General features: G+C 41.0%; 2 protein-coding genes across 3 annotated transcripts; both read left to right on the forward strand.

The window, feature by feature from the left end:
- Positions 1–128: 128 nt before the first annotated feature.
- osbp2a (oxysterol binding protein 2a) lies at positions 129–15,371 on the forward strand. The gene is made up of 14 exons (XM_037692459.1): positions 129–289; positions 2,487–2,686; positions 7,379–7,629; positions 7,710–7,878; positions 11,045–11,156; positions 12,136–12,202; positions 12,306–12,443; positions 12,537–12,782; positions 12,914–13,034; positions 13,134–13,237; positions 14,425–14,520; positions 14,630–14,814; positions 14,898–15,118; positions 15,229–15,371. Exons 1-14 carry the CDS (start codon positions 129–131, stop codon positions 15,369–15,371), a joined length of 2,214 nt encoding a protein of 737 aa, XP_037548387.1.
- Positions 15,372–20,396: 5,025 nt separating this feature from the next.
- Positions 20,397–24,853, forward strand: slc35e4 (solute carrier family 35 member E4). 2 transcript variants are annotated; one of them, XM_037691900.1, is made up of 3 exons: positions 20,397–20,474; positions 21,371–21,981; positions 24,058–24,853. In XM_037691900.1, exons 2-3 carry the CDS (start codon positions 21,390–21,392, stop codon positions 24,588–24,590), a joined length of 1,125 nt encoding a protein of 374 aa, XP_037547828.1. In that variant the 5' UTR covers positions 20,397–20,474; positions 21,371–21,389; the 3' UTR covers positions 24,591–24,853. The 2 variants fall into 2 exon arrangements, with proteins under 2 accessions (XP_037547828.1, XP_037547829.1); XM_037691901.1 differs by lacking the exon at positions 20,397–20,474 and having other exon boundaries at positions 21,327–21,981.
- The last annotated feature ends 1,396 nt before the right edge of the window (positions 24,854–26,249 follow it).

Here is a 26,249-nt window from a genome sequence, read left to right on the forward strand (position 1 = left end):
GCTCCCGCGGCCGCCAATCGATTTTTGGCACGAGACGGGTCCAGCTAACGCTACAGTACAGCTGCTGCCAACTGCGCACGCAGTCACTGCGCCGAGTCTCGGAACATCCTGCAGGAGGAGGGAGGCAAATGAACGAGCTGGTGAGGAGCCTGCCCTCCCCGACTCTTCCCGGGCTGCACCTGCAGAGTCTGGACACCCACAGGGGCTGGCTCTTCAAATGGACCAACTACCTGAAGGGCTACCAGCGGCGCTGGTTCGTCCTCAGCAACGGCCTGCTGTCCTACTACAGGTACCGGTACCAAACGGGCCGAGCGACCGTCAGGGCTCCCCCCGACACACACCTCGCAGTTTAAAAGAAAGTTCAAAACGTGGGTCTTTTTTTGTTTAAGTGAGTTCCGAACAGGGGCGGTCCTAGAATCAAACTTGCAGGGGGGGACCACTGTCCCTAAAGGAGGCAAAAAAAAACAGTTCCACCTCACTGGTTCTCAAACTGTGAGGTAATGGTGCCCTTTCATATCAGAGTTTTAAACCATTTTAGGTTGAAAAAAGTTTACCTGTTTTTGGTCCAACCTTGTGAATATAACCTTGAAATGTACAGTAGACCCTCACAACTTCACCGTTCAACTTTCGCGTACTTGCTCTTTTGTGGTTTTTCAACGATTGTCAACTTTAAAATTACTCACGTGATTGGGAAGGTACGAGATAAAAGTTAATGAAAAAATACTTTGGACTGGCGCCGCCATTTTGTAGTTTTCTTTTAATGCTAGAGCTGTCTTTTATAACCCGAGCCCTAAACCTGGCCTCACCCAACCCGAATTTGGGGCGGGCCAAGCCATGATAATGTGCTAGATGGGCGAGACAGGTCGGTGTCGGGCTTTTAATTGGGTCAGAGTCAGCCGCGATCCAATTATATGATAACATGGCCTGCCATATACCCACCAGCCGCACGCAACCATTTCACCGTGAGCTGATCGACTTTGAAAGAGGTAAAAAGTTCAGTTAAGCTTCAGATGGGACTATACTGCCAGGCAGCGATCCATCACCCAAATGGATGTTCGTTCAGCCGCTACACTCAGCGGACACGCGGCTGACGACCCAAACAGGTGAGATCTCAAAGCAGATGTGTCAGAGCACGGTCTGTGTCTGAATAAATCAGAATGCAGGCAGAAACTGGGTTTAAATGCTCTTTTACGGCCATGAAATGACAAACACCCCCTCAACTCCGAATCTTGCGCGTCCCCGACCGTTAATAACTAATTAAAAATGTCGTGGGTGGTGGTGGTGGTGGTGGTGGTGGGGGGGGGTTGTCCAGGTTCAGTAATTACTGTTAATTTGTCAGGTCGGGGTGGGGTTTGGAAATTATGACTGCGGACTGGGGACGGGTTGGATCAGATTTTTTGGGCCCGAATGCAACTCTAGCCTATACTGTAAGGCCAGTCAAAAAAAACTACACTACCCAGAAGCCAACAGTGCTCTATCCAGAAGCCAACACTGCTTCTGGCCTCTCCTTTCGGCCGAAATGGACGAAAACTTTTGCAACGCAACTCTATGCTATCTATTAAGCTCACAGAACTGGCAGGAAAGTCGTAAATAATCCTGACGCTCAATATCCACGCGCACATCATCCTGGATGGCTCGGTGGGCTTTGTCACTGTAGGATAGGTCTGCAGAACCGGAACCGAGCTGCTGTTATGCAGAGCTGGTGTGTAAAATTTTGCTGTACAGTACATATACGTATGTTGTTAAAATTACGTAGGTTAAAGAGTTTAGAACATTGTAAGAGCGTGGGAAGGGTTTATAAAGCCTTAAATACATAAATACTAAAATAAATATAGCAAATTCCTACTTCGCAGTTTTTCACTTATCACAGGGGGTGGAGGGTGGAACGTAACCCCCGCGATAATCGAGGGACTACTGTAATGCAAGATCATGAAATGTGTTAGCAGCAGTCCGAGAAAGTATTGAGGGTGACTCTCAGCTACTACCACATCAAATTATACATGCACACTGGAAAATGAGCTGTTGCCATTTTCTGTGTTGGCTAAGGTCAATTAGTGTTGGTGGCCATCTTGAATTGGGTTGACTCCAAAGGGTATTGAGTTGTAGATGTACATCCAAAGTGTATGTTAGGAGTTTCATGAAAATATGTCATGACTGGTTCATGAGACATGTTACTGATGATACAAACAAGCACACACATGCACTTACACACAGATACAGGCAAAATCGTTATCACCTTTTAAGCCTAGATAAAGATACAAACACCCGTGTAACTAGGTAGGTAGGTGAGCGGATGGATGGATGGACTAGGTAGGTAGGTGAGCGGATGGATGGATGGACGGACAGACACCGGTAGATACTAGTAGATACCAATGGATAGATAGATAAAGGTATATATATTCCATATATATCTTCTCTTTTAGGGATGTTGATGTCAATTTTAAGGGTGCTTGAGTATAAATCCAATTCATGCTGTTGTCCCTCAGGACTCAGGTGGAGATGGCTCACACTTGCCGGGGTACCATTCCCTTGGCGACAGCTCACATCGAGGTGGGTGACACGTGTCACTTCGTGTTGACCAGCGGAGGCCGGAGCTACCACCTGAAGGCCACCTCGGAGGGAGAGTGTCAGAGATGGGTGTCAGCCCTGCAGCACGCCAATGCCACCCTCCTGATGCATCATTCAGGTGAGATCTGAGTTAATATTTCTCAAGTAAACTGGGACTTTTTATAGACAATAAATAGTTCATTTCTATCATGAGTGATTCGTTGTTTCTTCTTTAGAAGGGGACCGACTAACCTGGAAAATTTGCTTCAAAAGAACAGCATGGTTCTTCTGAGAAAGCCTGTAGTCAAACTAATTTTAGCTGCTGTAACCTGAATGCAGGCTGGCTGAGCCACTTCCCTAGAAGCATTATGTTTCTTTGTCATTTTAGGTGTAATGCAACAACAAAACACCAGGGGTCAGTGTTGTGCAGCGTCTTCTCATTGGTTTAGTCTGTTCAGGAAAACATTGTTTAAAGGCAAAAAGGATAAAAATGTGACTAAATCGTATAATATATAAAATATGGGTTAAAATTATATATACCCTGAATTTCTAAACATGTATGCTTGTTCAGTCTTGTGTCACTTGAGAACGCAGACACGCATCCACTTCCCCGTCCTCCATCCCTGCATCCTTCAGTATGATGGCAGCGAAGCTGAATGAAATGACCTTCCTCTCCTGACTCCTCCTCTCCCTTTGCTAGCAGGAGGGGTTTTAAAAAGAGGGACAGAGAGAGAAAGAGCAGAGCATTGTTTGTGGCTTTCATTGAAAATATTTTCCACCACATGGAGAACAGGCAGGTACGAGTGCAGGCTTTTCTCTGAGTGTCACCTTGTAAGTAAGCTGTTTTTACTGTTACTTGGACGCTTTATGTTTAATTGATTCCTTGCATCGTTCTAAGTGACGGATTTTGTCCTGAAACGTGTTTCAGAGTTCAGCCAGTTTTTACTACTTGGTGAAAACATTCATTTTTTAACGTTAACAAAATGACATTTGTTCTCAAACTCATTTCAAACCAGAACAGTAGGATTATATTTACGATTGGTTTAAATTATATTCTCTTTGAGACGATTATGTACATATGAATGATTAAAGATGTGGTTGTAAACACGCTTTGAAAAAGCCTTCCACACGCGAGAAGCAAATGTATGTTTTGTGTCATTCTGATCACCTTGAGAATTATAAGCTGCATCTACCAGCAGGCTTTGCCACAGTAGCTATTACAGCTTAAATTGTGAGCCCATTTAGGGATTTTTATACAGCTTGACACCCTCTTAGAGTTCTTTTTGCTCATTATTCCAGTCATAAGTTTGTAATTTGCAAAAGAATACCTTGGATTTCATTCAAATAGCTGTGAAAAGCATAGAGGATGCACATGTTAAATGAGCAGGGATGCAAATCCTTGTGCATGTTGGTGAAGTGATTACAGATGACGTTGCACGAGCAGTTATGGCCTCCGTTCCAGGACAAATTAATTACCTGTAAGTGGATGAAAACGACAGTAATTAACTGGAGTTTGAAATGGCAGGGCACCGAGTTTATTATATCGTCCACATTATGAGCACACATGGGATGAGCTTTCTTTTCATGCATACAGTATTTATAAGTAGTTGTTGTGTAGCTGTTATATTTTTAATTCTGGTATACATACACAACACTGTTAGAATGAATAAATCAGCTGTTTGTATGGAGGTAAAAGGCTTTAAATTCTCTGTTCGAGCTGCAAAAATTCACACTGCTCCCCCTCTTCTGGTTTTTAACTCTTGACTCTCTTCCCACACTAATGACGCTCCCTTTATCACCTGTGGGTGTCATTTTTTTGTAATTTAACAATGAGTCATCGTTGGGGCTCAGCCTGTCCAGTATCCTGTGCACAAGAGAAAGAACTCATTGCTGCACACCTTTATATGTCTTTTACTTGCACTCGCAGCACAGTCTCAGGATGAGTTTTGCCGTTTAGTGTCTTTGCATGTCCATCAAAACATGTTGGATGGCAGATGGCTGCAGAACAAGACGTCTTCACACCTTGAGCAGCTGAAATCTGCTAGACGTCAGACGTGGAGTCATCACAGAAGCCTGAAGGGGTTTTCAACCCTCTCATTTTTAATCTTCTCCAGAGACTGCTAATCCAGTTTACCCTGATTGTCTTTGTAGTTATTTATTTATTCTTCTCTTTAATAGACTGTGGTAGTTTTTCTGCATGCTTTGACACTCACATTACTACACTGACCCAGATACAGATGGCATGATTTTGAGTTCTGAGATTTAATACACCAATCCTTTAGAAGAGATTGTTTTGACCCAGAAAAAGTTTCATTACATTGGATGGAGTTGCATGCATTTTGGATCTGGATTATTTTTATGATTTATATAATCGTATAAAACCTGAAGATTTTATTTTCCCCAATGTCTTTTTTTATGGATAAACATGCAAATATATATTTTTAAGAAATATTACTCTATACAAACACTGTTTTATTCTCCTAAATTCCTTTCTTTCTTTTTTTTAACCCACATTCAAAAGAGTTGTGTAAAGTATAAATAAATGCTTAATGCAATGGCTTGCAAATCTCATAAATTTATATTTTATTCATAAGGGAAAAGAGTAAACATATTAAATGTTTAATAAAAAAATATATATATATATTACCAAGTTAATTTTGAATCTGATGGCAGCAACGCATCTCAAAGAAAGTTGGTCTGTTTCCTTCTGTGAAGCATCCCCTCCTCAGCTGCTGGAGTTTTACAGAACGCATCCCATTCTTGTTTGATGTAGGATTCTAGATGTTCAACAGTCCTGGGTCTTCTTTGCTGACTTTTATTTTGCCAATTATGTTCTCAAACCTATAAATACCATTCTGTATCGATGATGCCACTAATGCACCTCCATACCATTAGCGAGTCAAGTTTATGTTGATAACAGGCCGGATAGCCCCTCCCTTTTTTTTAGGTCAGAGGACATGGCATCTATGGTTTTCCAAAATAATTTCACGTTTTGATTTGTTTGACTTCAGAACAGTTTCACACTTTGCCTCCGTTCATTTTAAATGAGATTGGTCTCAGAGAAGACAGACGTGTTTCCGGATGGTGTTCACATATGGCTTATCTTTGCACGATAGAGCTTTAACATGCATGTGTGGATGGCACAATGAGCTGTGTTTACAAACAATGATCCGTGGAAATGTTCCTGAGCCCATGCAGTGACGTCCAGAGCAGAATCAGATCTGTTTTTAATGCAGATGCTCTGAGGATCACAAGCGTCTGATGTTGACTTTCAGTCTTAACTATCTCCAGATTATTGGAATATTTTTATATTATGAACTGTAGATGACAGGATAAAAGCCTTCCTAAATGTCTGATAGGAACATTATTCTGAAATTATTCCACTATTTTTAGACAGTTTTCTCAGACTGGTGAACCTCTGCCCATCTTTACTTCAGAGAGATTCAGCCTCTCTAAAATGCATTAACCTATTAATCTAAATTCCAGTTAACATAATTCAACACAAAAGGATTTTGCAGCTGCTTCTTATTTGTGACACTTACCTTTTAGAGCCTTTTGTTGTCTCTATCACAATGTTCTTGAATGTGTCGATTAGGCCTGTCGCAATACACAATAAATCAATTAATCGCACGATAAATGAAAATTATCAACCTCGTTTTCATTTATCGGCTTTATCGTTTCTTTGTGTTTCTCTGTTTCCACTGAAGACACGGTTCAACTCCGGTGCTCTTTACTGACCCCTCCCTTTCTCTTTAAAATCTGTTTTAACCATACAAATCCCGTTTTTGGATCGTTAAAAGCAGCTAAGCTGAGAAGCTAAGCTACGAGCTAAGCTAACAGGCTGACCTCGGGGAAAAACCTCCGTTTTGTCAAAGCTTCAAAGTGTCTCCCTCCCATTTTTCTTGCTCTCTCACTATCCATCCTTCAGTTCAAACAGTCTTACACTGCCATCCGGTGATCAACAAAAGGTACCACACGCATAACAAAACATAAGATGGGAAACATTTCTTCTTAAATTTGACAACAATTACAATAATTACTAATTATTGTCAAATTTCAAACAATATTATCGTTTATCGCAATAATTTCTGAGACAATTAATCGCCCAGCAAAATTTGTTATCGTGACAGGCCTAGTGTTGATACCGGAAAACTCAAAATTACCTTGTTTTTTCCAGAAAATAATACAATTTCTTAGTTTCAGCATTTAATACAATATGTTTACACTGTTAAATTTTGAATAAAATATGGATTAAAAAAATTGCAAATCGTTGCATTCTTTTTTTTTTACGTTGTGCACAACGTCCTAACTTTTTCAGCATTGGGGCTGTAAGATGACAGATATTAAGTTATTGTAGATTACAACTTTAAAATAGTACAGATTAAATCTAATATTGTGCATATACTTTGTAATGTCTGAAAAACCTTGAGACACTTAGCTCAACTCATGCCAGCAGCAGTTAGAAAGAGCCACAAAGAGAGAAAGGAAAGGGTGCGTCATCCTTTTTTCTCCCTTTTTTCTAAAAATAGCGTTGCCTCCTGATTGCACAGGTCCTGCGTTTCCTGGGCAACCGTTTTCATTCACAGCTTTCAGATTTTGTAAATGAAAGGATGCTGAAGTCCAGAGTGAGGTGTTATTTTTCGCCATCCACTCGCCATTAACACCCTCAACTAGTCCCACTCTAATTTTAGAATATTTAAAATATCTTCCCCAGACTCTCAGATGAAATCTTGCTTCCCATCTTCTCAGAGAACGTTCGAACACGATAACCTATAAAAACAGTTTGTGGTAAGTTGTTAAACTGGTGACGTTTTTGTACCTCTGCGTGAAGACGACTCAGGAGATGAAACCCCTGCGCCTCAGGGGGAACATGCCCTGAACAAAGGTGTGCTCAAGACCCTGGCCACCAAGTTGGAGGATCTGGGTACCTGCAATGAGCTGATAGGGAAGCACGGCGCCGCCCTCCAGCGCTCCCTCAGCGACCTGGAAGACCTGCGTGGCTCCACTGACAGCACAGACAGAGTGAAAGCTGTGAACGAGCGAGCCACGCTTTTCCGCATCACCTCCAATGCTATGATCAATGTGAGTTCACGCACTTCAAACTTCTGCAGCCTGATAAGTTTTTTTGCAGCCTCTTGACGTGCGTTGCGTTCCCACTTCAGGCTTGTCGTGACTTTTTGGACGTGGCCGAATCTCACAGCCGGAAGTGGCAGAAGACTCTGCACTATGAGAGAGAACAGCGTCACCATCTGGAGGAGACCATCGAGCAGTTAGCCAAGCAGCACAACAGCCTGGAGAGAGCCTGGAGGGAGAACCCCACCTCGTATGCAGGTGAGACTTGCCTCCTCAGTCGCCTAGACAACTCCATACTGTGAAGAGAAACGCACACAAAATGTTGAATTAAAGAATGTGGCCCTCTTCTAGCTTCTAGTAGTGATGCATGTCTGTAAGAAAAATGTCACAGAATGTGTTGGGAAATTAATATATTAGTCAAAAAGGCATAAATTATGTTTTGGTGTGCTCTGTTAGTTTTTCTGTTTGTTACAACTTCTCATAGTTTTTTTTACTTTTTTGAAGCATAGTGTGTAATTCTTTGTGTTGAATTTGAAACTTTTGCATCTACGTTTAAGTTCACATAATATGAACACAATATTCAAGGTCTTTTAGTGACAGTAAGGATGAAACGATATTGCTCAAATTACACAGATTTTAGCAAATACTGTACTTTTTGCTGTATTATTTGCACCTTTTTGCATAAATTAGCATGCCCTGTGAAGCGACTAATATACATTTTTCCCCATATTTCTAACCCAATTTTTGGCTGAGATCTGACGATTTCATTCATTCAGACATGGGAAAATATTGAACACTACCATTTTGAGCCACTAGAGGCGCTCGAGCAATGTGGTAAGCCAAGTGTCTCATTAATACCATACTATACCAATTTATTTATAGAGCATTTAAAACAGCAACAAGGCCAACCAAAGTGCTGTACAATAGAAACAAACAAGCACAGCTGACAGGAAAACAAAATAAAAATATAGATACAAATAGCAGCAGATAATAACTGAATGGCCAACACGGTAGAATACAGACAGGATCAAAACAAATTACACTGTGTCAAAGGCAAAGGAATAAAAGTGGGTTTTCAAGCGAGACTTTGGGAGCCTGCCTGACATGCAGTGGCAACTCATTCCACAGTCTTGGACCTGCAACAGAGAAAGCCCTGTCACCTCTGAGCTTATGACGGGTTCCTGGAACTGAAAGAAGCATCTGGTCTGCTGACCTCAGAGAGCGCAGTGGGACATATGGCTGCAGAAGATCAATGAGATAAGATGGGGCCGAACTGTTCAGTGGTTTAAAAACATACATGAGTATTTTGAACTGGATTCGAAGGTGAATGGGTAGCTATTGCAGGGAGGCCAAAACTGGAGTAATGTGCTCTCTTTTGCCTGTACCAGTTAAAAATCAGGCTGCAGCATTTTGGACCAGTTGTAGCTGTGCAATGGAGGATTGATTGATTCCAAACAGAAGCGCACTGCAGTATTCGTAGTATTTCAGGATGTTATGAACGCATGGATCACTGTCTCAAGATTCTTTTTGGACAGTATGGGCTTCAGCTTAGACAGCCGCCTCAGCTGAAAAAAAAAAACAGGATTTAACAATCATGTTTACGTGACTGGTTATCTTGTTAAATTTCGAAGAAATGCACAGCAAGTCGTCCCTCTGCGCACTACCGCAGCAGCGAATCGGCTTTTGAAATGCAGCTGATTTGACCGTCAAAGTGCATTTATTAAGCAAAACTTAAACTGAGACACACCTTTGCTATAATTTTGAGCAAACAAATAATTGTTTTTAAGTGTTAATCTTGTTAAATTCTTGTTAACTCCCGCAGCCGTCATTTGGCAGCCAATCGATTTTTGGCACATCGGCCCACATTTCCGCATAACAAACGCAACACGTCAGAGGTGACACATAATAGATGCGACTTATACGGTGAAGCGACATATTTATGTTTTTTTTCCACTTAAACATATTTGGACTGATGCGACTTATTCGGCGGTGCGACGTGTACAGCGGCAAGTACGGTAATTCTCCCTTTTGAAGAATTAAGCAAATGAAAGTAGCAATTCTTAAAGGAATGCATATCACCCGTTGCCTTGCATGTCAAAAGTTTTAACAAAAAGTGTGCGATGTGTATGGGATGATAATGACTTTCAGCTACTACTACGCCAAATTTTAGCTTAGTGTCTGATTGATTGGTGGCCATCTTGAATCAGGTTGAAAGAAAGGTAATTATAGATGTACATCCAGTGATTACTTTTTAAATTTTATTAAACTCATCCAGTAGTTCATGACATATTTTGCTGACACGCTGTCAGGAGATTGATAGAGCTGATAAATATTGCCAATGATCATGAGTTGCAGCCTGACATATTGAGCTCCACCTTCACGAGTCACATCAGGGAAATCATTTAATAACATTCACATGTATAACTGTCAAAAATATGGAATAGCACACAACAAACAGATCAGTTTCGAACAAGTTCTTGTAAAGTTTTCATTTAGTTATTCAGCCTCTGACTGTTCCTTCCACAAAAACTATTTAGTTTATTTAAAATGTTTTGAGCCAATAAAAAAAGACTGGGTTTATACAGTTCAGAGAGTTCATCTGAGAAATGAGTAGGTGCCACGTCCATGTTTTTTTTGTTTTTTTTTACTTTAAATGTCATTTATATATAAAAATCCAGTGTTTTCATAAGATTGTATTGCTTAAAGAAAGATAAAAGTGTCACAGCAGTTTTTTTTAAACAATAAAGGTTAAAGTAAATGATAAAAAGTTCAAACCTTGTATAATTATCCGATAATTTACTGTAAATCTACCAGAAAATAATACAAGGTTTGAACTTTTTATCTTCTACTTTGTGGTGAGAGAAGCTTTTCCATAATTCTTCCTTTTCGCTTAGCTCCTGCTAACGTATCTCTGTGTTTCGTTTGATTTCTGCGGGGGTGTCTGTTATTGTCATTGTGCTCACAGTGCAACAGCAATGCTGGCAAATAAAAGTGATGATTTTCATTAACGAAACCAAACAAAAACATGAGCCAAAATCTAAGAAACAGCATGTTTACAGCATGACACCGCTCACTAGGTTGCATAAAAAGAGTCTGAAACCAGCCATTATGCCAGGTTATTATAATAAATTAATCTGTGCAGATAATCAAAGGTTTAAATGCTGTACATCTGTTAAAAGCAATAAGAGATTATTTGTATGGTAGTTAATAGCATTTTGTGTTTTTCAACTGTGTTTGTCAGCAAAAATCAACATTAATGAACAAATTGTCACACAAAATGTCTGCAGTAGTGTCTGTAAAAAGTGACATTAATCAAGCATCAGTTTGAAGCTTGAATAGTCTCTTCATCTTTAAACCACTTTCTGTTTAGTAGGATCAAACAGGCTGAAGCTCCTTCAGCTGTGTCCCTTGTTTGTTGCTGTAGGTGTGGAGCGGGCTCAGGAGGTGGACGCGAGCGATGAGAATGAAGAAGTAGAGTTCTTCGATGCCGTGGAGGACTCGCCTTCGTTCATAACTGTGACTGCCTCTGAACACAAGTGAGAAACGACATTTATTCATTCATTCAGGAATTTCAACGCTTGCAGCACGGTGGTGCAGTGGTTAGCACCGTTGCCTCACAGCTAGAAGGTGGCAGGTTCACCTCCTGGTCTTTCTGTGTGGAGTTTGTATGTTCTCCCATGTATTCATAAGTTTGTTCTGGGAACTCCGGCTTCCACAAACCAGAATCATGCACGTTAGGCTAATTGGTAACTTTGAATGCAGCCTAGGTGTGGGTGAGAGCGTGGATGTTTGTCTCATTTGTCTTTATGTGTCCTTATATTCCAGCCGCCCGCAACCCGGAATTGATAAAGAGGCGGAAAAAAATGGGTGGATGTATAGATTAGAGATGTCATTTCTAACTCGAACCCAGAGCCCGGCCTGGCCCGACCCAGATTAGGGCCGGGCTGGACCACAATAATGTGCTTAATGTGCGGTCCGGACCAATGTCGGGCTTTTGATTGCGTCAGCAGATGCGCGCAGCTGACGATCCAGTTATATGACAACACGGCTTGCCATACAATCTCCAGCTGCACATGCTGACCAGCCTTGAAAGAGGTAAAAAAAAAGTTCAGTTAAGCTTCAGATGGACTATACTGCCAGGCAGCAATCCATCAAGGCCAAAATGGGCATTCATCGCGGACGTCAGAGCAGGGTCCGTGTCTGAATAATGCAGAATGATGATGAAAGATTTAAAGCGCTTTGACGGCCATGAAAGGACAAACACCCCCTTAGCCGCACGCGTCCACCGACTGTTAATAACTATATAAGCAGTCAAAGCTTAATTAGGAATGTTGGGTTTTTTCCGAGTTCGGACCTGCAATTACTGTTAATTCGTCGGGTTCGGAAATGATGGCTATGGGTTGGGGCCAGGTCGGGACAGATTTTCTGGGCCCGAATGCAACTCTAGTATAGATATAGTTTCAAAGCTGTGTTTGGACTTCTGTAGCTATTATTTTGTCTGAAATGTTCTTTCAGGCACTCGGGGAGTAATCTGAGTATGATGAGTGGAGGAATGCCAAATGACTGGACCCACATTGAGAACGTAAGTAAAAAAAAAATAAATAAATAAAAAACGCTTTACTCTGTCATGTCATACCCATTCAAATAAACAAAAATGTTGTTGTTGTTTTTTTTGGTATTTAAAGGACACCCCAGGCACAAACCAGGTGCAGCTGCGAAGAACGAGGCGCAGTCGCATTCCTGACAAACCAAACTACTCCCTCAACTTGTGGAGCATCATGAAGAACTGTATTGGCAAAGACCTCTCTAAGATACCCATGCCTGTAAATTAAAACCCAACGAAATTTAGCACGCGTGAGCGGTATTCAGTTTTTTAGGATGTTTAGTAAATCGGTGTGCTAAATGTTTTCTTGCAGGTAAACTTCAACGAGCCGCTGTCGATGCTCCAACGTCTGACGGAGGATCTGGAGTACAGCGAGCTCCTGGACCGGGCAGCTCGCTGCGACTCGTCTCTGGAGCAGATGTGCCTCGTGGCTGCCTTCTCCGTCTCCTCCTACTCCACCACGGTCCATCGAACTGCCAAGCCCTTCAACCCTCTGCTGGGGGAGACTTACGAGCTGGACCGACTGGATGAGTATGGCTATTGCTCCATCTCTGAGCAGGCAAGACGGAAAAATAAAAATCCATATTTTTTTAGTTCTGCGTTTTGTTTACACGCAAACACATTCAACCAATTTAATTAGTGTACAGTGTATATCTTCCTCTGACACCAGCTGATACCATTCAACCTCAGGTCAGCCACCATCCACCAGCTGCTGCCCACCACGTGGCCTCACAGCGAGGATGGACTCTGTGGCAGCACATCACCATCGACAGCAAGTTCCGTGGGAAATATATTTCAGTCATGCCATTAGGTAAGGAACATTTTAGTGATGTATATCACCATACATGCCACCAAAAGCTAGATGCAGTCCAGAAATGCATCTAAATATCACATGTTCTCTTCTCTACAGGTAGCATCCACCTGCAGTTCCACTCAAGTGGAAACCATTATGTGTGGAGCAAAGTGACGTCGACTGTGCACAACATTATTGTAGGGAAGCTTTGGATCGATCAGGTCTGTTTTTCTTGTACCTAATTTGCAAATCCCATATGTTGAAACAGAAAAAAGCTCTGAAAACACACAAAATCTTGATTTGCTCATAAATGTGAAAATAATTTATGAGGTAAACTTAAAATAGTGGACTGCTGTCCAAAACTCAACAGTGCTCCTTCTAATAGATGGAAATGGCTTTGTAGAATTGACAGAAATAAAACATATATTTAAAAAAAATCATTGTGATGATATACTGTACTGAGGGAAAGTACACTGCCTGGCCACAAAAAAGTCACCACCTGGATTTAACTAAGCAGATAGGTACGAGCCTCCTATTGGATAATTACTGCATGTGTGATTATCTTTCAGCTGGCAACAAGTTATTTAACCTCAACTGGTGCAATGAGTTGCTTCTCATTTCTTAAACAACCATGTTGAAAGACACATGGCGTGGTCGTGGAAAAGATGTCAGTCAGTTTGAGAAGGGTCAAATCATTGGCATCAAGCAGAGAAAACATTTAAGGAGATTGCAGAAACTATTAAAATTGGGTTAAGAACTGTCCAACGCATTATTAAAAACAGGAAGGATAGTGAGGACCCATCGTCGTCGAGGAAGAAATGTGGTCGGAAAAAAATCCTGAATGATCGTGATCGGTGATCACTTAAACATTTGGTGAAATCAAATGGAAGAAAAACAACATTAGCACTCTGGGCTATGTTTAATAGTGAAATTAAGAGCATTTCCACACGCACAGTGTGAAGGGAACTCAAGGGATTGGGACTGAACAGCCGTGTAGCCTTAAGAAAACCACTAATCAGTGAGGCTAACTAGAAAAAAAGGCTTCAATTTGCTAGGGAGCATAAAGATTGGACTCTGGAGCAATGGAAGAAGGTCATGTGGTCTGATGAGTCCAGATTTACTGTTCCAGAGTGATGGGCGCATCAGGGTAAGAAGAGAGGCAGGTGAAGTGATGTACCCATCATGCCTAGTGCCTAATGCAACATTGGATGGCAATAGATCTTGACATTGCAGAAGCTTATCGAAACATCGCCACAGTGAATGCATGCTGTAATCAAAGCTAAATGCGATCCAACAAAATATTAGTGTGTGACCTTTTTTTTGGCCAGGCAGTGTAGTTTTGCTGTCAGTACATGGTTTAATCCCAAATTGTTCTTCTCACCGGCCTTTTGTCTGATGCTGTCAACAGTCTGGAGACATCGACATTGTGAACACAACTACAAAGGACACCTGCCATCTCAAATTCTCCCCATACAGCTACTTCTCCAGGGAAGTCCCACGCAAAGTAAGTCTTACCTTTACATTTAGTTACAGCTATGCGCCAGCTAGCTCTAAATATGCAGTCTGAGGGGATGTAATGGATATATTCTTGTATATTCCCATTATGTCTTCAGGTGACAGGAGTAGTAGAGGACAAAGAAGGGACGGCCCGTTACATCCTGTCAGGGACCTGGGACGACAAAATGGAAAGTGCAAAAATAGTAGAAAGCAGCCAAGGATGTGGAGGCACTGAAGGCAAACAAAAGACAGTTTATCAAACGCTTCAGCCCAAACTGCTGTGGAAGAAATACCCTCTTCCGTATGTTTGACATCACTACTACATCCTAAAGACTGAACGCGACAGTGTGCAGCACTTTGTCAACAGTGTTTTTTCTGTCTCAGAGATAACGCAGAGAACATGCACTTCTTCTCCTCGCTGGCGCTGACCTTAAACGAGCCAGAGGACGGCATCGCGCCCACCGACAGTCGCCTGAGGCCGGATCAGAGGCTGATGGAGGCAGGTCTTTGGGACGAAGCGAACAATGAGAAGCAGCGGCTAGAGGACCGTCAAAGGCTCGAGAGGAAACGGAGGGAGGCACAAGCGAACCAGGCACTGGAGGAGGGTGAGTACTTGGACCACAGCAAGAAGGTTGAGGACAGATTCTTTCTTTTATCTCTTTTACTATTTGTATAATTATCTCCGTTTTAAAAGTGTACAACTCTTTGCTCTCAGGTCAAGACATTGAGGGTTACCTGCCTCTGTGGTTTGAAAGGAGAACAGACGAGACTACGGGAGAAAGCACCTACGTCTACAAAGGCGGCTACTGGGAAGCCAAAGAAAGACAAGACTGGAGCCAGTGTCCTGAGATCTTCTAGGATTCTGATAGCTGCTTGTCTGAGCTTAGATGTGCATGTGTGAGAGACCGAGACATCTTTTCACGCTCAGATTTTTCAAGCACAAAATCCACTTCCTGACCAACTTTCTTCTTCTCAGTTACAGCTGTGGTTCCAGGATGCATGGCTTCAGCTGGTGTGTGTGCTTTAAAGCTGTAGGGAACTAGTTTACAGACATGGAAAAATATGCTGTCACCCTTTTGTTAAAGCAAGAAAAAACCCACAAAGGTCACTGAAACAATCTTCACCTGACAAATGTAATAGCAGGAAAAATAATACTGAAAATCAGCTGCAGTAGTCCCTCGTTTATTGCGAGGGCTCGGTTCTGATCCCGCCCGCAGTAAGTGAAATTCTGTGAAGTAGCAACATATTTATTTTAGTATTTATGTATATATATATATATATATATATATATATATTAAGGCTTTAGAAACCCTTCCCACACTTTTGCAATGTTCTAAACTCTTAAACCTACGTCATTTTAACAACATACGTACAGTACTGTATATGTAGCTACTAAATTTTACTCACCATGCTCTGCAAATCAGGAGCGGCTCTCGTTCCGACCTTCTGTTGGCCGGCGTGGGACTGTAGGGGGTCGATTGGAGTACATTTGGATGAAAAAAGTCCTGATGGGCTTGGCACCTGTCCCCCGCTTAGAGGTCCTTGTTGGCTGGCTAGGAGCTCTCAGGTTCACCGCTGAGTGGAGGTCTGGTTCTGGTTCATTTCATTGCAGCTCTTGAGCACCGAAGCGCATTTGGGGGTGGGCAGACCTGTTGGCTGTCGTGGGACCGTAGGTGGTCGATCGAGTCTAAGTCTGGATAAAAAATGTCCCAATGGCCGCTACAAAAACAGCTCCGGATCTTCGGCGTGCGTCCATGCTTAGAAGTCCTCGTGAACCGGGTACCAGCTTTCAAGATTCACCGATGGGTCTGGAGGGCTGGTTCTGCTCCAGTTCTGGTCCGCTTCGGTGGATTCAGTGCGACTTCTCTGCATCCACTGTGCGCTGATCAGATCAAAACTTTACCTCTGTTTTTTTCAGCAGAAGGAAACGGGGCTTCTGGGTGGGGCCCTGTTGCCTTCTGGGAAATGTGGTCATTATGAGCGAGAATACAGCGGAGGCTTACTGAGCAAAAACTGCAAAACGGCAGCGCCTGTCTGAAGTATTGTTTTTTTTTCATTAACTTTTTACTGTACAGTACTGTATCCATTACTGCCCCAATCATGTGACTAATATTAAAGTTGCCAATCATGTGTCCTGTACAATATTATGGACCGTACGTCCACAAATTGCAATAAGTCGAACCGCGAAGTAGCGAGGAACTACAGTCGATTCAACTGAATTATTTTAAGAAACAATCCAATGAAAGTGGTCTTGACAATAAGAATGATGCCATTAGCTTAACATTTTGTTGCACAACTTGGATTCAGTCACTGCAATCAGCTGATTTCTGTAACTCTGTGAGTCTTGTGCACCTGTCAACAGGTATTTGCCCACTCTCTGTGAGCTTCAGGTTTGAAGGATGCTGTCTCCAGACTGTATGTTTCCGCTCCTTCCACAGATCTTGAATCAGTTTATCTCAGGGCTCATGGAAGGCTGCTTCAGAATTGTCCAATATTTAGTTCTGAACCATTATCTGATGTGATAGCTGAGTGGATTTTGGGTCATTATCCTATAGAAAACCCATGACCTGCGTTTGAGACCAAGCTTTCTGACTTGGCAGCACATTTCACTCCAGAATGCCTTTGATAGTCTTCAGATTTTATTGTATCCTGCAGAGATTCAAGACAACCTGTGCCGGATGCGGCAGAGCACAACATAACCGAGCCTCCTCCATGTTCCACTGTAGGTACCATGTTCTCTGTGGCTTTATCTTTCTTATACAAAAGGGTGCAAACAAATTTTATCCACCTCTTGAGCATTTCAAGTTCTGTTAGGTTGCGTGATTGAAATGTGGATTGAAGAACTATGATGATGAACTTTTTTTTGCACCAAAACTCACCTTACTGAGAGTGTGTGAGTTAACTTGGCAACATGAAGTGCTCTGGATGTCTGCTGTCACTGAAAGTCTCCTTAAAGATGGACGCTTGCACAGAATCACCAGTTTTTGAATGAAGAATGGGACAAATCTGCCTTCTGTGTTTTAAAGTTCTCTCAGCAGTTCTTCCTTTACTTTTCACTTTTCTTTTATTCACGCACAAAGAGGATCCTGAAGAACTTTCTTCCTGACTCATACCAAGTCATAAAAAAGTAGATTATCGTGTCTTTGAGTGGACAATTAACCAAAAATGAGCTAAAAAATGGTGATTGTTTATTTCTTGTGTTTTAAATTCGATTTCTGCTCTTGTTAAAACTGACAATATGATGTACTTTAGACATTTCCCAAACTTTGAGGAAGTGCTTCTTCTTCTTCTTTTGGCTTTTCCCTCTTCAGGGGTTGCCACAGCGAGTCATCCTCCTCCATCTCAACCCCAACTACCTCCATGTCCTCGATAATTGCATCCATACAGTGGTGCTTGAAAGTTTTAGAATTTTGCATATTTCTGCATAAATATGATCTAAAACATCATCAGATTTTCACACAAGTCCTAAAAGTAGATAAAGAGAACCCAGTTAAACAAACAAGACAAAAATATTACACTTGATCGTTTATATATTGAGGGAAATGATCCAATATTACATATCTGTGAGTGGCAATGTGAACCTCTATTAGCAGTTAGTTTGAAGGTGAGCAAACCTTCCAGAAAACCGTGTTGTGGAGGATTGTGCGTGTAAAATAAACAAAATACATTTTCAAATTCAATAAATAGAAAATTTGACAGCATTTACATATGAAGTAACCTTTAAAATGATTTGAGTCTTAACCATAGGACTTGTTTTTATGTGTAAATCTGCTCCTGGACTTTCCACAGCACTGAATTCTATTGGTGCTTATCAGCTGTCTCGCTCTTAATTACAGTTTGTGTTAAAGTAGTACAGCCCAAGCGAGTTTTACAAAGAAACAAGAACTTTTTATACAAATGATTGTCGTCTCAAAGCCATCATGCCTTTTTTATTTTTTCCCTAATTTTAGGCTTACACACTTTAGCAACAAACTTGTTCTCCCTATGATCTATAAAAGATATGCATTCAGTTTTGTTGCCTCATTAACACTCTGTATGTCAGCAATAATACAAAACGAACAATCGGTGAAGCAAGGCACAGCAAACAAGTGTTTTAAACAGTCTAGTGTTGTTTTTTTTATATCTGTAATATTAATATTACCTTAATATTTACCTGTTTATTTATACCTTTAGTGTGTATTATAACGGGGCATGATATATGACTGCTGGCTTATTTATGCCTTTAAATAGCAAACCATTGTAATATTTGACATTACATGAATATTCATATGCTGTTCGAATAAAGCACAAGGTTGGTGTTTGTTTTGTGGAGCATGTTCAAGTTTTCCATGGCAACAGATACAGTAGCTATGCATGGTTTTAGAGCGCTGATTCACTTCTGTAGGGAGAGGTCTCTTCACCAAGCTAATTGTTTGTGAATCATCCATAAACCTGATGCGAATTCACCTTCTGTGCCCTATTACCTAAGCAATGTAACTTATTTCAGATTAAATAAAAGTATGAAGTTGATATTGTGCTATTGTTCACTGTCACATCCATGTTTCAGTCATGAAACTCATTGGACAAGAAGTAAAGGAGATGTTAAAAGAGTGTGACGGGTCAGCTGAGACTGAATTTAGGTGCTGACATGAGAGCAAACAATAGATAATCCAACATTAATTATTTTTTATAAACATTTAATTAAAGGCTTCCTAATAACTCATCTATTCTGTTCAACCCTAATGACCATATAATAATATTGCATCTTTTTACCTTTAACAGTTTTTATTTTCAGATTAAATAGCAAACTATTTTATCTTCCTTTGTCTAAGACCCTGATTTTAACTGTTACATATAAAACACAACAAACTTCATGATATATCAATTTTATTACATCTTTAAATGATATATTACAGTGTCATAAAAATAATTCCACATCTGCTTCTAAAATATAAAGTTATTAACATAATTTTGCACTTTAATTGACTTTTCTTTTAATAATTGGTGACTAAATAATTTCTCTGTGTGGCATATTAAAACAATTGTATTTGTTGCACAGAAATGAAACATCAATATTGAATAAATGTTCAATTTGGTGGATAATGGTGACAAAACCTTTTATTTTAACCTTATTGTATTATATTGATTTTTAAGATACATATTTTTATTTTAACTAAAAAAACAGGAACAAAACCTATCAGACATTTAATAAATAAACTGAGCAATTTACTAAAACTGAAAACAGCACATCTGTTGCTTGTTCGTCTTCTCTTTAAGGATTTTTGGAAAGTTACTAAAAGTATGAGTTCAATATAAAAAAAGGACAACTTAAAATTAGTGGAGATTTTTTTTTTAATATAGAAAAATATACTGTATACTCATTTATGGAGACAAAATGAAGACGGGCCAATTTTAATCTTTATTGAAAGAATATGTTTAAAAAAAAAGCTTTTTTTGTTTGTTTTATAGCAACACATTTGACCATATTTCATCAAATCAACAAATAAAAACAGAACTAAATTCTAAGTATACAGTGACTAATATTTGACCTTGAAATAAGAACATATAAAAGATAGTAATATTGGTTGAAGTTGTCTTGTTACTTTGATGCACAATAACTCAGACTACATTTTTTAATTTTTTTATTTTGGCTGCATATATATATATATAATTTTTTTTTGGGGGGGGGGGGGGGCCAGATATGTCCCGAAGCCCTTGAGTTTGCTGTAAATCAACTCTATTTGGATTTTATTGGTATTTTAAATTGTCACAAAGTAATACTCTAGTGAAATAATCCGTCGGGATTAAAAACCACCCTGCATTCTCTGCTGACAACAATGAAATGCAGATTTTATGTGTGGGGGAAAAAAAAGTGGAACTGCCCTTTAAATAAACCGCGCACTGACGCTGCGTCCCGTCAGCGTCATGGCGGGCACCGACTGACGGAGATTTATAGGATGCTGACAGTGCACCGGGAACAAGGTAAAACCGCTGAGCTTCTCATTCTGGTAAAATGTCGCAGGAGGTTCGGCCGAAGGAGAACAGGTGTCACCGGCTCGGCTGCCTCGGGTATCGTTAGCTAACGTAACCGAAGAGCTAGCTTAGCTACAGGCGCACCAGCCGGTGAAGTTACTATTTAAAGCTAAATGGAGGGTAGACGTGTGTTTGTGTGTGTTACAGCGCCGTCTGAGATGATCACTTTTAAAGCCACTTTAATGAATGAAGTTGTCCTTTTAAAAATAGTTCAATAACAGGCAGGTCAAGGTGTCCAATTTCAATCAAGCTTACAGTCGCCGCTGCTGTTTTTGGTGCATCACGCTGTTTCGTCACAGGGTCCGCTCCATTTGAACGCCGGCTCATGCACCGGAAACCCCGCTCACATCCACGCAACGATAATGACCAAAACAAGATGTTATTGATCTAAAACAAAAAACATTATATATATATTTGGTCTAACACACTGTTTGGTCTAATGTGGAACATTCTTACGTCTGAAAACGGGATTTTCCTTCCATTTAAGAAACGTTTATCCGCTCCTAGTCACTTTTGACCTGTCCATGTACCGGTGGGCATAAAAGAAGCGTAGAGATGACTAACCAATCCACGAGAGAAGGGACGTGCTGTACTCCACCAGCCTCTTTCTTTTCATCCCGCAGAAGCAAATGTCATTTTCCATGCACAACCAGGCTGGCATGCTAAACAGAAAAACACGTGTTGAGAGGCGGTGCCACAGAATGCATCTGAACCAGCCAACAAAACCCGCTTAACCAAGCAGCTGTTTGCAGTGGGTGTTTATTTCTTGGATCTAAACTTTCTGTTTGAGAGTTTGCAAAGTTTGGAGATGAGAGGAACGGACTCAACATGTGTTTGCCCTACAGAGAGGACAATGCTGCGATCATGACCAGTGCCGATGGCTTCTCAAAATGCGAGCGTCAACAGAGAGGCAGCAGCCGGAGGAGGCCACCTGCAGAGATGCTCCATCTGCTCTCAGCTGTCATTGTCTGGCTGGTGACCGGCACCACCATCTCCAGCCTCAACAAATGGATATTCGCAGTGTACAACTTCAGGTACCCTCTGCTGCTGTCAGCACTGCACATGCTCACAGCCATCGTGGTGGACTATGGGCTGATCAAACTGAGGGTGATCCGCCACAGAGCGGCATCGCAGCAGGACTTGACCCCCAGTGCAAAATGTAAGGTGTTCCTGCTGAGTCTGACTTTTTGTGCTAGTATCGCCTTTGGGAACGTGGGTCTGAACTATGTCCAACTGTCATTTGCGCAAATGATCTACACCACCACCCCGCTCTTCACCCTGGCCATCTCGACTCTGATCCTGGGAAAGCAGCACCACATTCTCAAATACACGGCCATGATGCCCATCTGCCTGGGGGCGTCCTTCAGCATCATGGGAGAGGTCCAGTTTGATCAGACCGGCTGCTTCTTTGTGTTTGCGGCGACCATGCTGAGGGGTGTCAAGTCCATTCAGCAGAGTGAGTACCAGTGTTGTCATTCAGCTGCTCCAGTTCGTCAGCTCAAAACAGACAACTATTAATTAATTAATTTAAGCTTAAAGTGTTTTAAAGTTTTCCTCCAGAGACAATACACAGCTTGTGGTCCTGGAAGGTTTTACAAGTCTGTGATTCACTCCACAGTCTAGACGTTCACCCTCTCATTAAGGAGGAAAAAGTACAGCGGAGACTTTTCTTGTTGCTTAGGGAACAAAACATAAACACGTCTGAGTGAGCGGCTGAGCTCATGAGTCTGTTTGTCAAATCCTGACGGCAAGAAACGTTCAGACTTCAAAACATCTGAGTCATGTTTCTAATGAAACGGAGTACTCGTTAACTATGACACAGCATAAATAGCTCTAAATTTTTTTTTTTACACAATAAATGAGTGTTTGTACACAGTAGCATAGTGCACAGCTATGCCATTACTCGCTATAACTTGGTATTTGCCACGAAGAAAAAAAAATAGAATTTCTTATGTAACACAGAAGCAAATATTCATTTTGCTGACAAAGAATGTAATGTTACATACATGGTTCCAGGCTCACAAAGGGACAAAACAAAGCTACTAAAACTGACGAGTCATTACTTTAAATGCCTCAGTGACGGATACCAGTTTTCTTCATCGCGAGGTTAAACGAGTTTGCTAAGAAGAACATTTAAGCCCAGCTGTCACATTTACATCAGACTGTGTAAACAAGCTGTAGCAAACATGACTAAAACTTTACGTCTCTTGTTTCCAGAAGCTATTTTCACCCCCCCGATTGTTGATGTTTCCACTTTTTTTTTTTTTCTGCCCCATTTTGGCTATGAAAGTTTTTTTTTTTTTTTTGTTCAAAGCTAAATCTTTCAGCAAACGGACATGTAAAAGTAAATATTTGCCAAAAAATGCAGGTAGTTCCTGCCAAAGATGACTTCAGAAGTGCATTTTTACTTTATTGACACCCAGGAAAACACTGGTGTCACAAAGAGTTTTGTCCAGGCACATGCCAGGAACCTGCTGCTCTGAATCTTTCTGTTATTTGGCTCTAAAAACACAGTGACCAGCAACAAATACATTAACATAACACATGTGTAACAGAATACTTAATATGGAAAATACAGCTGCTTTTTATGGTTAGAAATGTAGCCTTTTATCCAGAAATTTGGTATTTGCTTTCAATACACAAAAATGTGATAACTACTGATGTGTTTAAAAGAAAGAGAAAAAAAAAGCAATCGCCCGTATTTTCTGCCGTACCCGTTGCACCGCCCTATAAGTCGCATCAGTCCAAATATGCCTAAAGTGGAAAAAATCCATAAATATGTAGCTTCGCCGTACAAGTCGCATCTATTATGTGTCACCGCTGACAACCTGGAAATGTGGGCCGGTGTTGTGCCAAAAATCGATTGGCTGCCAAATGGCGGCTGCGGGAGCGTGAATGGGAGAACTTTAACAAGAGTTTAACAAGATTAACACTTAAAAACAATTATTTGTTTGCTCGAAATTATAGTAAAGATGTGACTCGGGCTAACTTTTGCTTAATAAACGCACTTTGATGGTTAAATCAGCTGCATTTTCAAAAGCCTATGCGGAGACATGAACACGCAGAGGGCGACTCGCTGTCCCATTTCTTCGAAATTTAACAAGATGACCACCTAATACAATTTATTTGTTTGCTTAACAGTATAATAAAGGTGTGTCTCAGTTGAACTTTTACGTAATAAATTCACTTCAGTGGTCAAATTAGCTGCATTTCACCGGGGAGGCGCAGTTAAATGAAGCTGATTTGACAGTTGCTCCAGGCAGACGACGGTGGCTTTATAGCCACTTTTACCTATTACATGATACAACGGCATGCCATACTGCTAGACTGCCATCTAGCGGCTGAAAATGGTAGTGTTCAATATTTCAGAATGAATGAAAACTGACATATCTCAGCCAAAAAAATAGTTTATAAATATGGGGAAAATCCATAAATGCGTCTTAGGACATGCAAATTATGCAAAAAACTGTAACTTGTAGGGTGAAAAATACGGTAAACAATATGAAATATATCTTGTATCTGTTTTCTTCAGGCATTTTACTTCAGGAGGAGAAGATCAACTCTGTGTTCCTGCTCTACCTGATGTCCATTCCCAGTTTCCTCATCTTGATGGTGGCTGCTCTGGCCTTAGAAAACTGGGCCTTGATGGAGTCCCCGCTTCATTACGACTGTCACCTGTGGGTCTTCATCCTGCTCAGCTGCCTGGGCTCGGTCATGTACAACTTGGCCAGCTGCTGCGTCATCACGCTCACCTCGGCCGTCACTCTGCATATTCTTGGCAACCTGAACGTGGTGGGGAACCTGCTGCTGTCTCAGCTGCTTTTTGGCAGCGAGCTGTCTGCCCTCAGCTGTGCGGGCGTGGTGCTAACGCTGTCAGGCATGCTTATTTATCAGAACTCAGAGTTCATCAGCAGCTACCTGGATGCACGGAGGGCTAAACCTAAGGAGTTTGAACAATTAGAGTTTCACAGTGCCACTGGAGAGGGTTTGGTTGAAGCAACAAAGTGTGAAAAAACACATCGTCAGCAGACATTTGACGAGAAACGGGAAGACAAACTGGATTAAAGTGGAATTATAAAGAATAGATTAAACTAATAAACGTGCTGGACACTTTAATTTCTGTTCTCTGGCCTGTGTGTCAACAATCAAGAGTAGTGCAACCTTACCGTACTGATGGAACGAGAAATGATTTTCCTCCTCCCTGTGTTGATCGGTTATTCCTCTGATCAACAAAAAGGCATCTTTTCTATCTAGTGTGCACAAAGAAACGACTCCTTCGTGTTTCATGTAAACCGTTAATAGAGTTTCCGTTCTGCCCGACAGCAGAATATGCACGCATGAGCACACTGAACTGTGATACCTGTCAGGTATTCACTCGCACTGCTCCACTGTGAAAGCTCTGAGCTGCGTTCAGGGTAGCGTCTGCTGTAACGTTAAAGCGATTGTTCAGATCTTTAAGTGAGTTCCATGGAAGGGTTATGAACAATTAACGTCTTACCTGTCGTAGATAACTTTTTGAGTCAAGTTTGAATAAATTTAAGTTTAATTCTGATCAGACTGACAAGCTAATGTCTAGTCTAAGCAGGGCTTAAACCAAAGTGGACAGCTGCCATTGTAAAGTCAAATCTCAAAATATTATAGCAGTTTATGCAAACACAATTCTTCAAACAGTTACAGTGCTATTAATTTTGTATTGCACAGCTATTTACTTGGATGTGATTATTCTCAAGCACAAATAACAGCAGGAGCCACCTGTAACACTTTCAATGCAGACTGCAGGAATATCCTAATGTTTCTACCATGATAACCTTGTAATGCTAAAATGGTGGTGATGTAAAGATTTATAATTTAAAATAAAAGAGTTTTTACGATTCATTGTTTTAGAAAGGCACTGGTTTGGCACTTATATTAGTTTTGAAGTTGCAGGTAAACTTTCTGTCGACTAAGAAACTGTAACGTTCCAAAACGGTGAACTTTAGGTTCTTCTTGCTCGTTTGCTGTGGTTTCACTTTGTGTGCCTAACTGAAAATGCCCTTACTGAAAGGTTTTGGGATGAATACATTTATTGTTACACCCCTGAGAATGGTGCTTGTTCTTAAACTTTCCACAGAACTCCACTCCACAAGATCTGAACTATCCCTTTGGGTTTGGCGGGGGCTTTGAGAGCACTTTACCCTGACTTTGAATGGGCGTAATTTGTATTAAGAAGGTATATTTATGATACTGTTTCCTGAATGTCCCGTCATGGTGAGGGACTGGGTTCGACGGCAGCTTCGTTTGTCTCTCCCTTTTTTTTAAAGCAGGAAAACTGATGTTATTGGACTAAAACTTTGATTTTACACTAAAAATACGACAGACTAGGTGAACATTTCAGTGCAACGCGTTCATTTCTACTGAAGCACATTTTTAATAAAAGCCCAAAGCTGAACGTTTTACTGTGGTTTCCCACTGAAGGCCTAGATTTTTGCTTTTAATGCCGACCTGAAAAGACGACGCCTCTATGGATTTAGTCCAATTAACTTCCATTTCTTCCAAAAGGACACTCTTTTTCTCGCAGTGTAGCTTAATAATTAGTGTCAAGTTCTCTAAGGAGTGTCACTTTAGGCCTTTTTCCCTCTGTGGAGGACACAAAGAAGGTTGAGGTGTCTTTTTTTTTGTGCCAATGTCCTTTTTTAAAAGTTGCAGAATGCTTTTGACATACTTTTTTTTTTTTTAACAAACTGT

This window comes from Nematolebias whitei, chromosome 18 (genome assembly GCF_014905685.2).
Source record: "Nematolebias whitei isolate Nwh7 chromosome 18, NemWhi1, whole genome shotgun sequence".
NCBI classification, from domain to species: domain Eukaryota; kingdom Metazoa; phylum Chordata; class Actinopteri; order Cyprinodontiformes; family Rivulidae; genus Nematolebias; species Nematolebias whitei.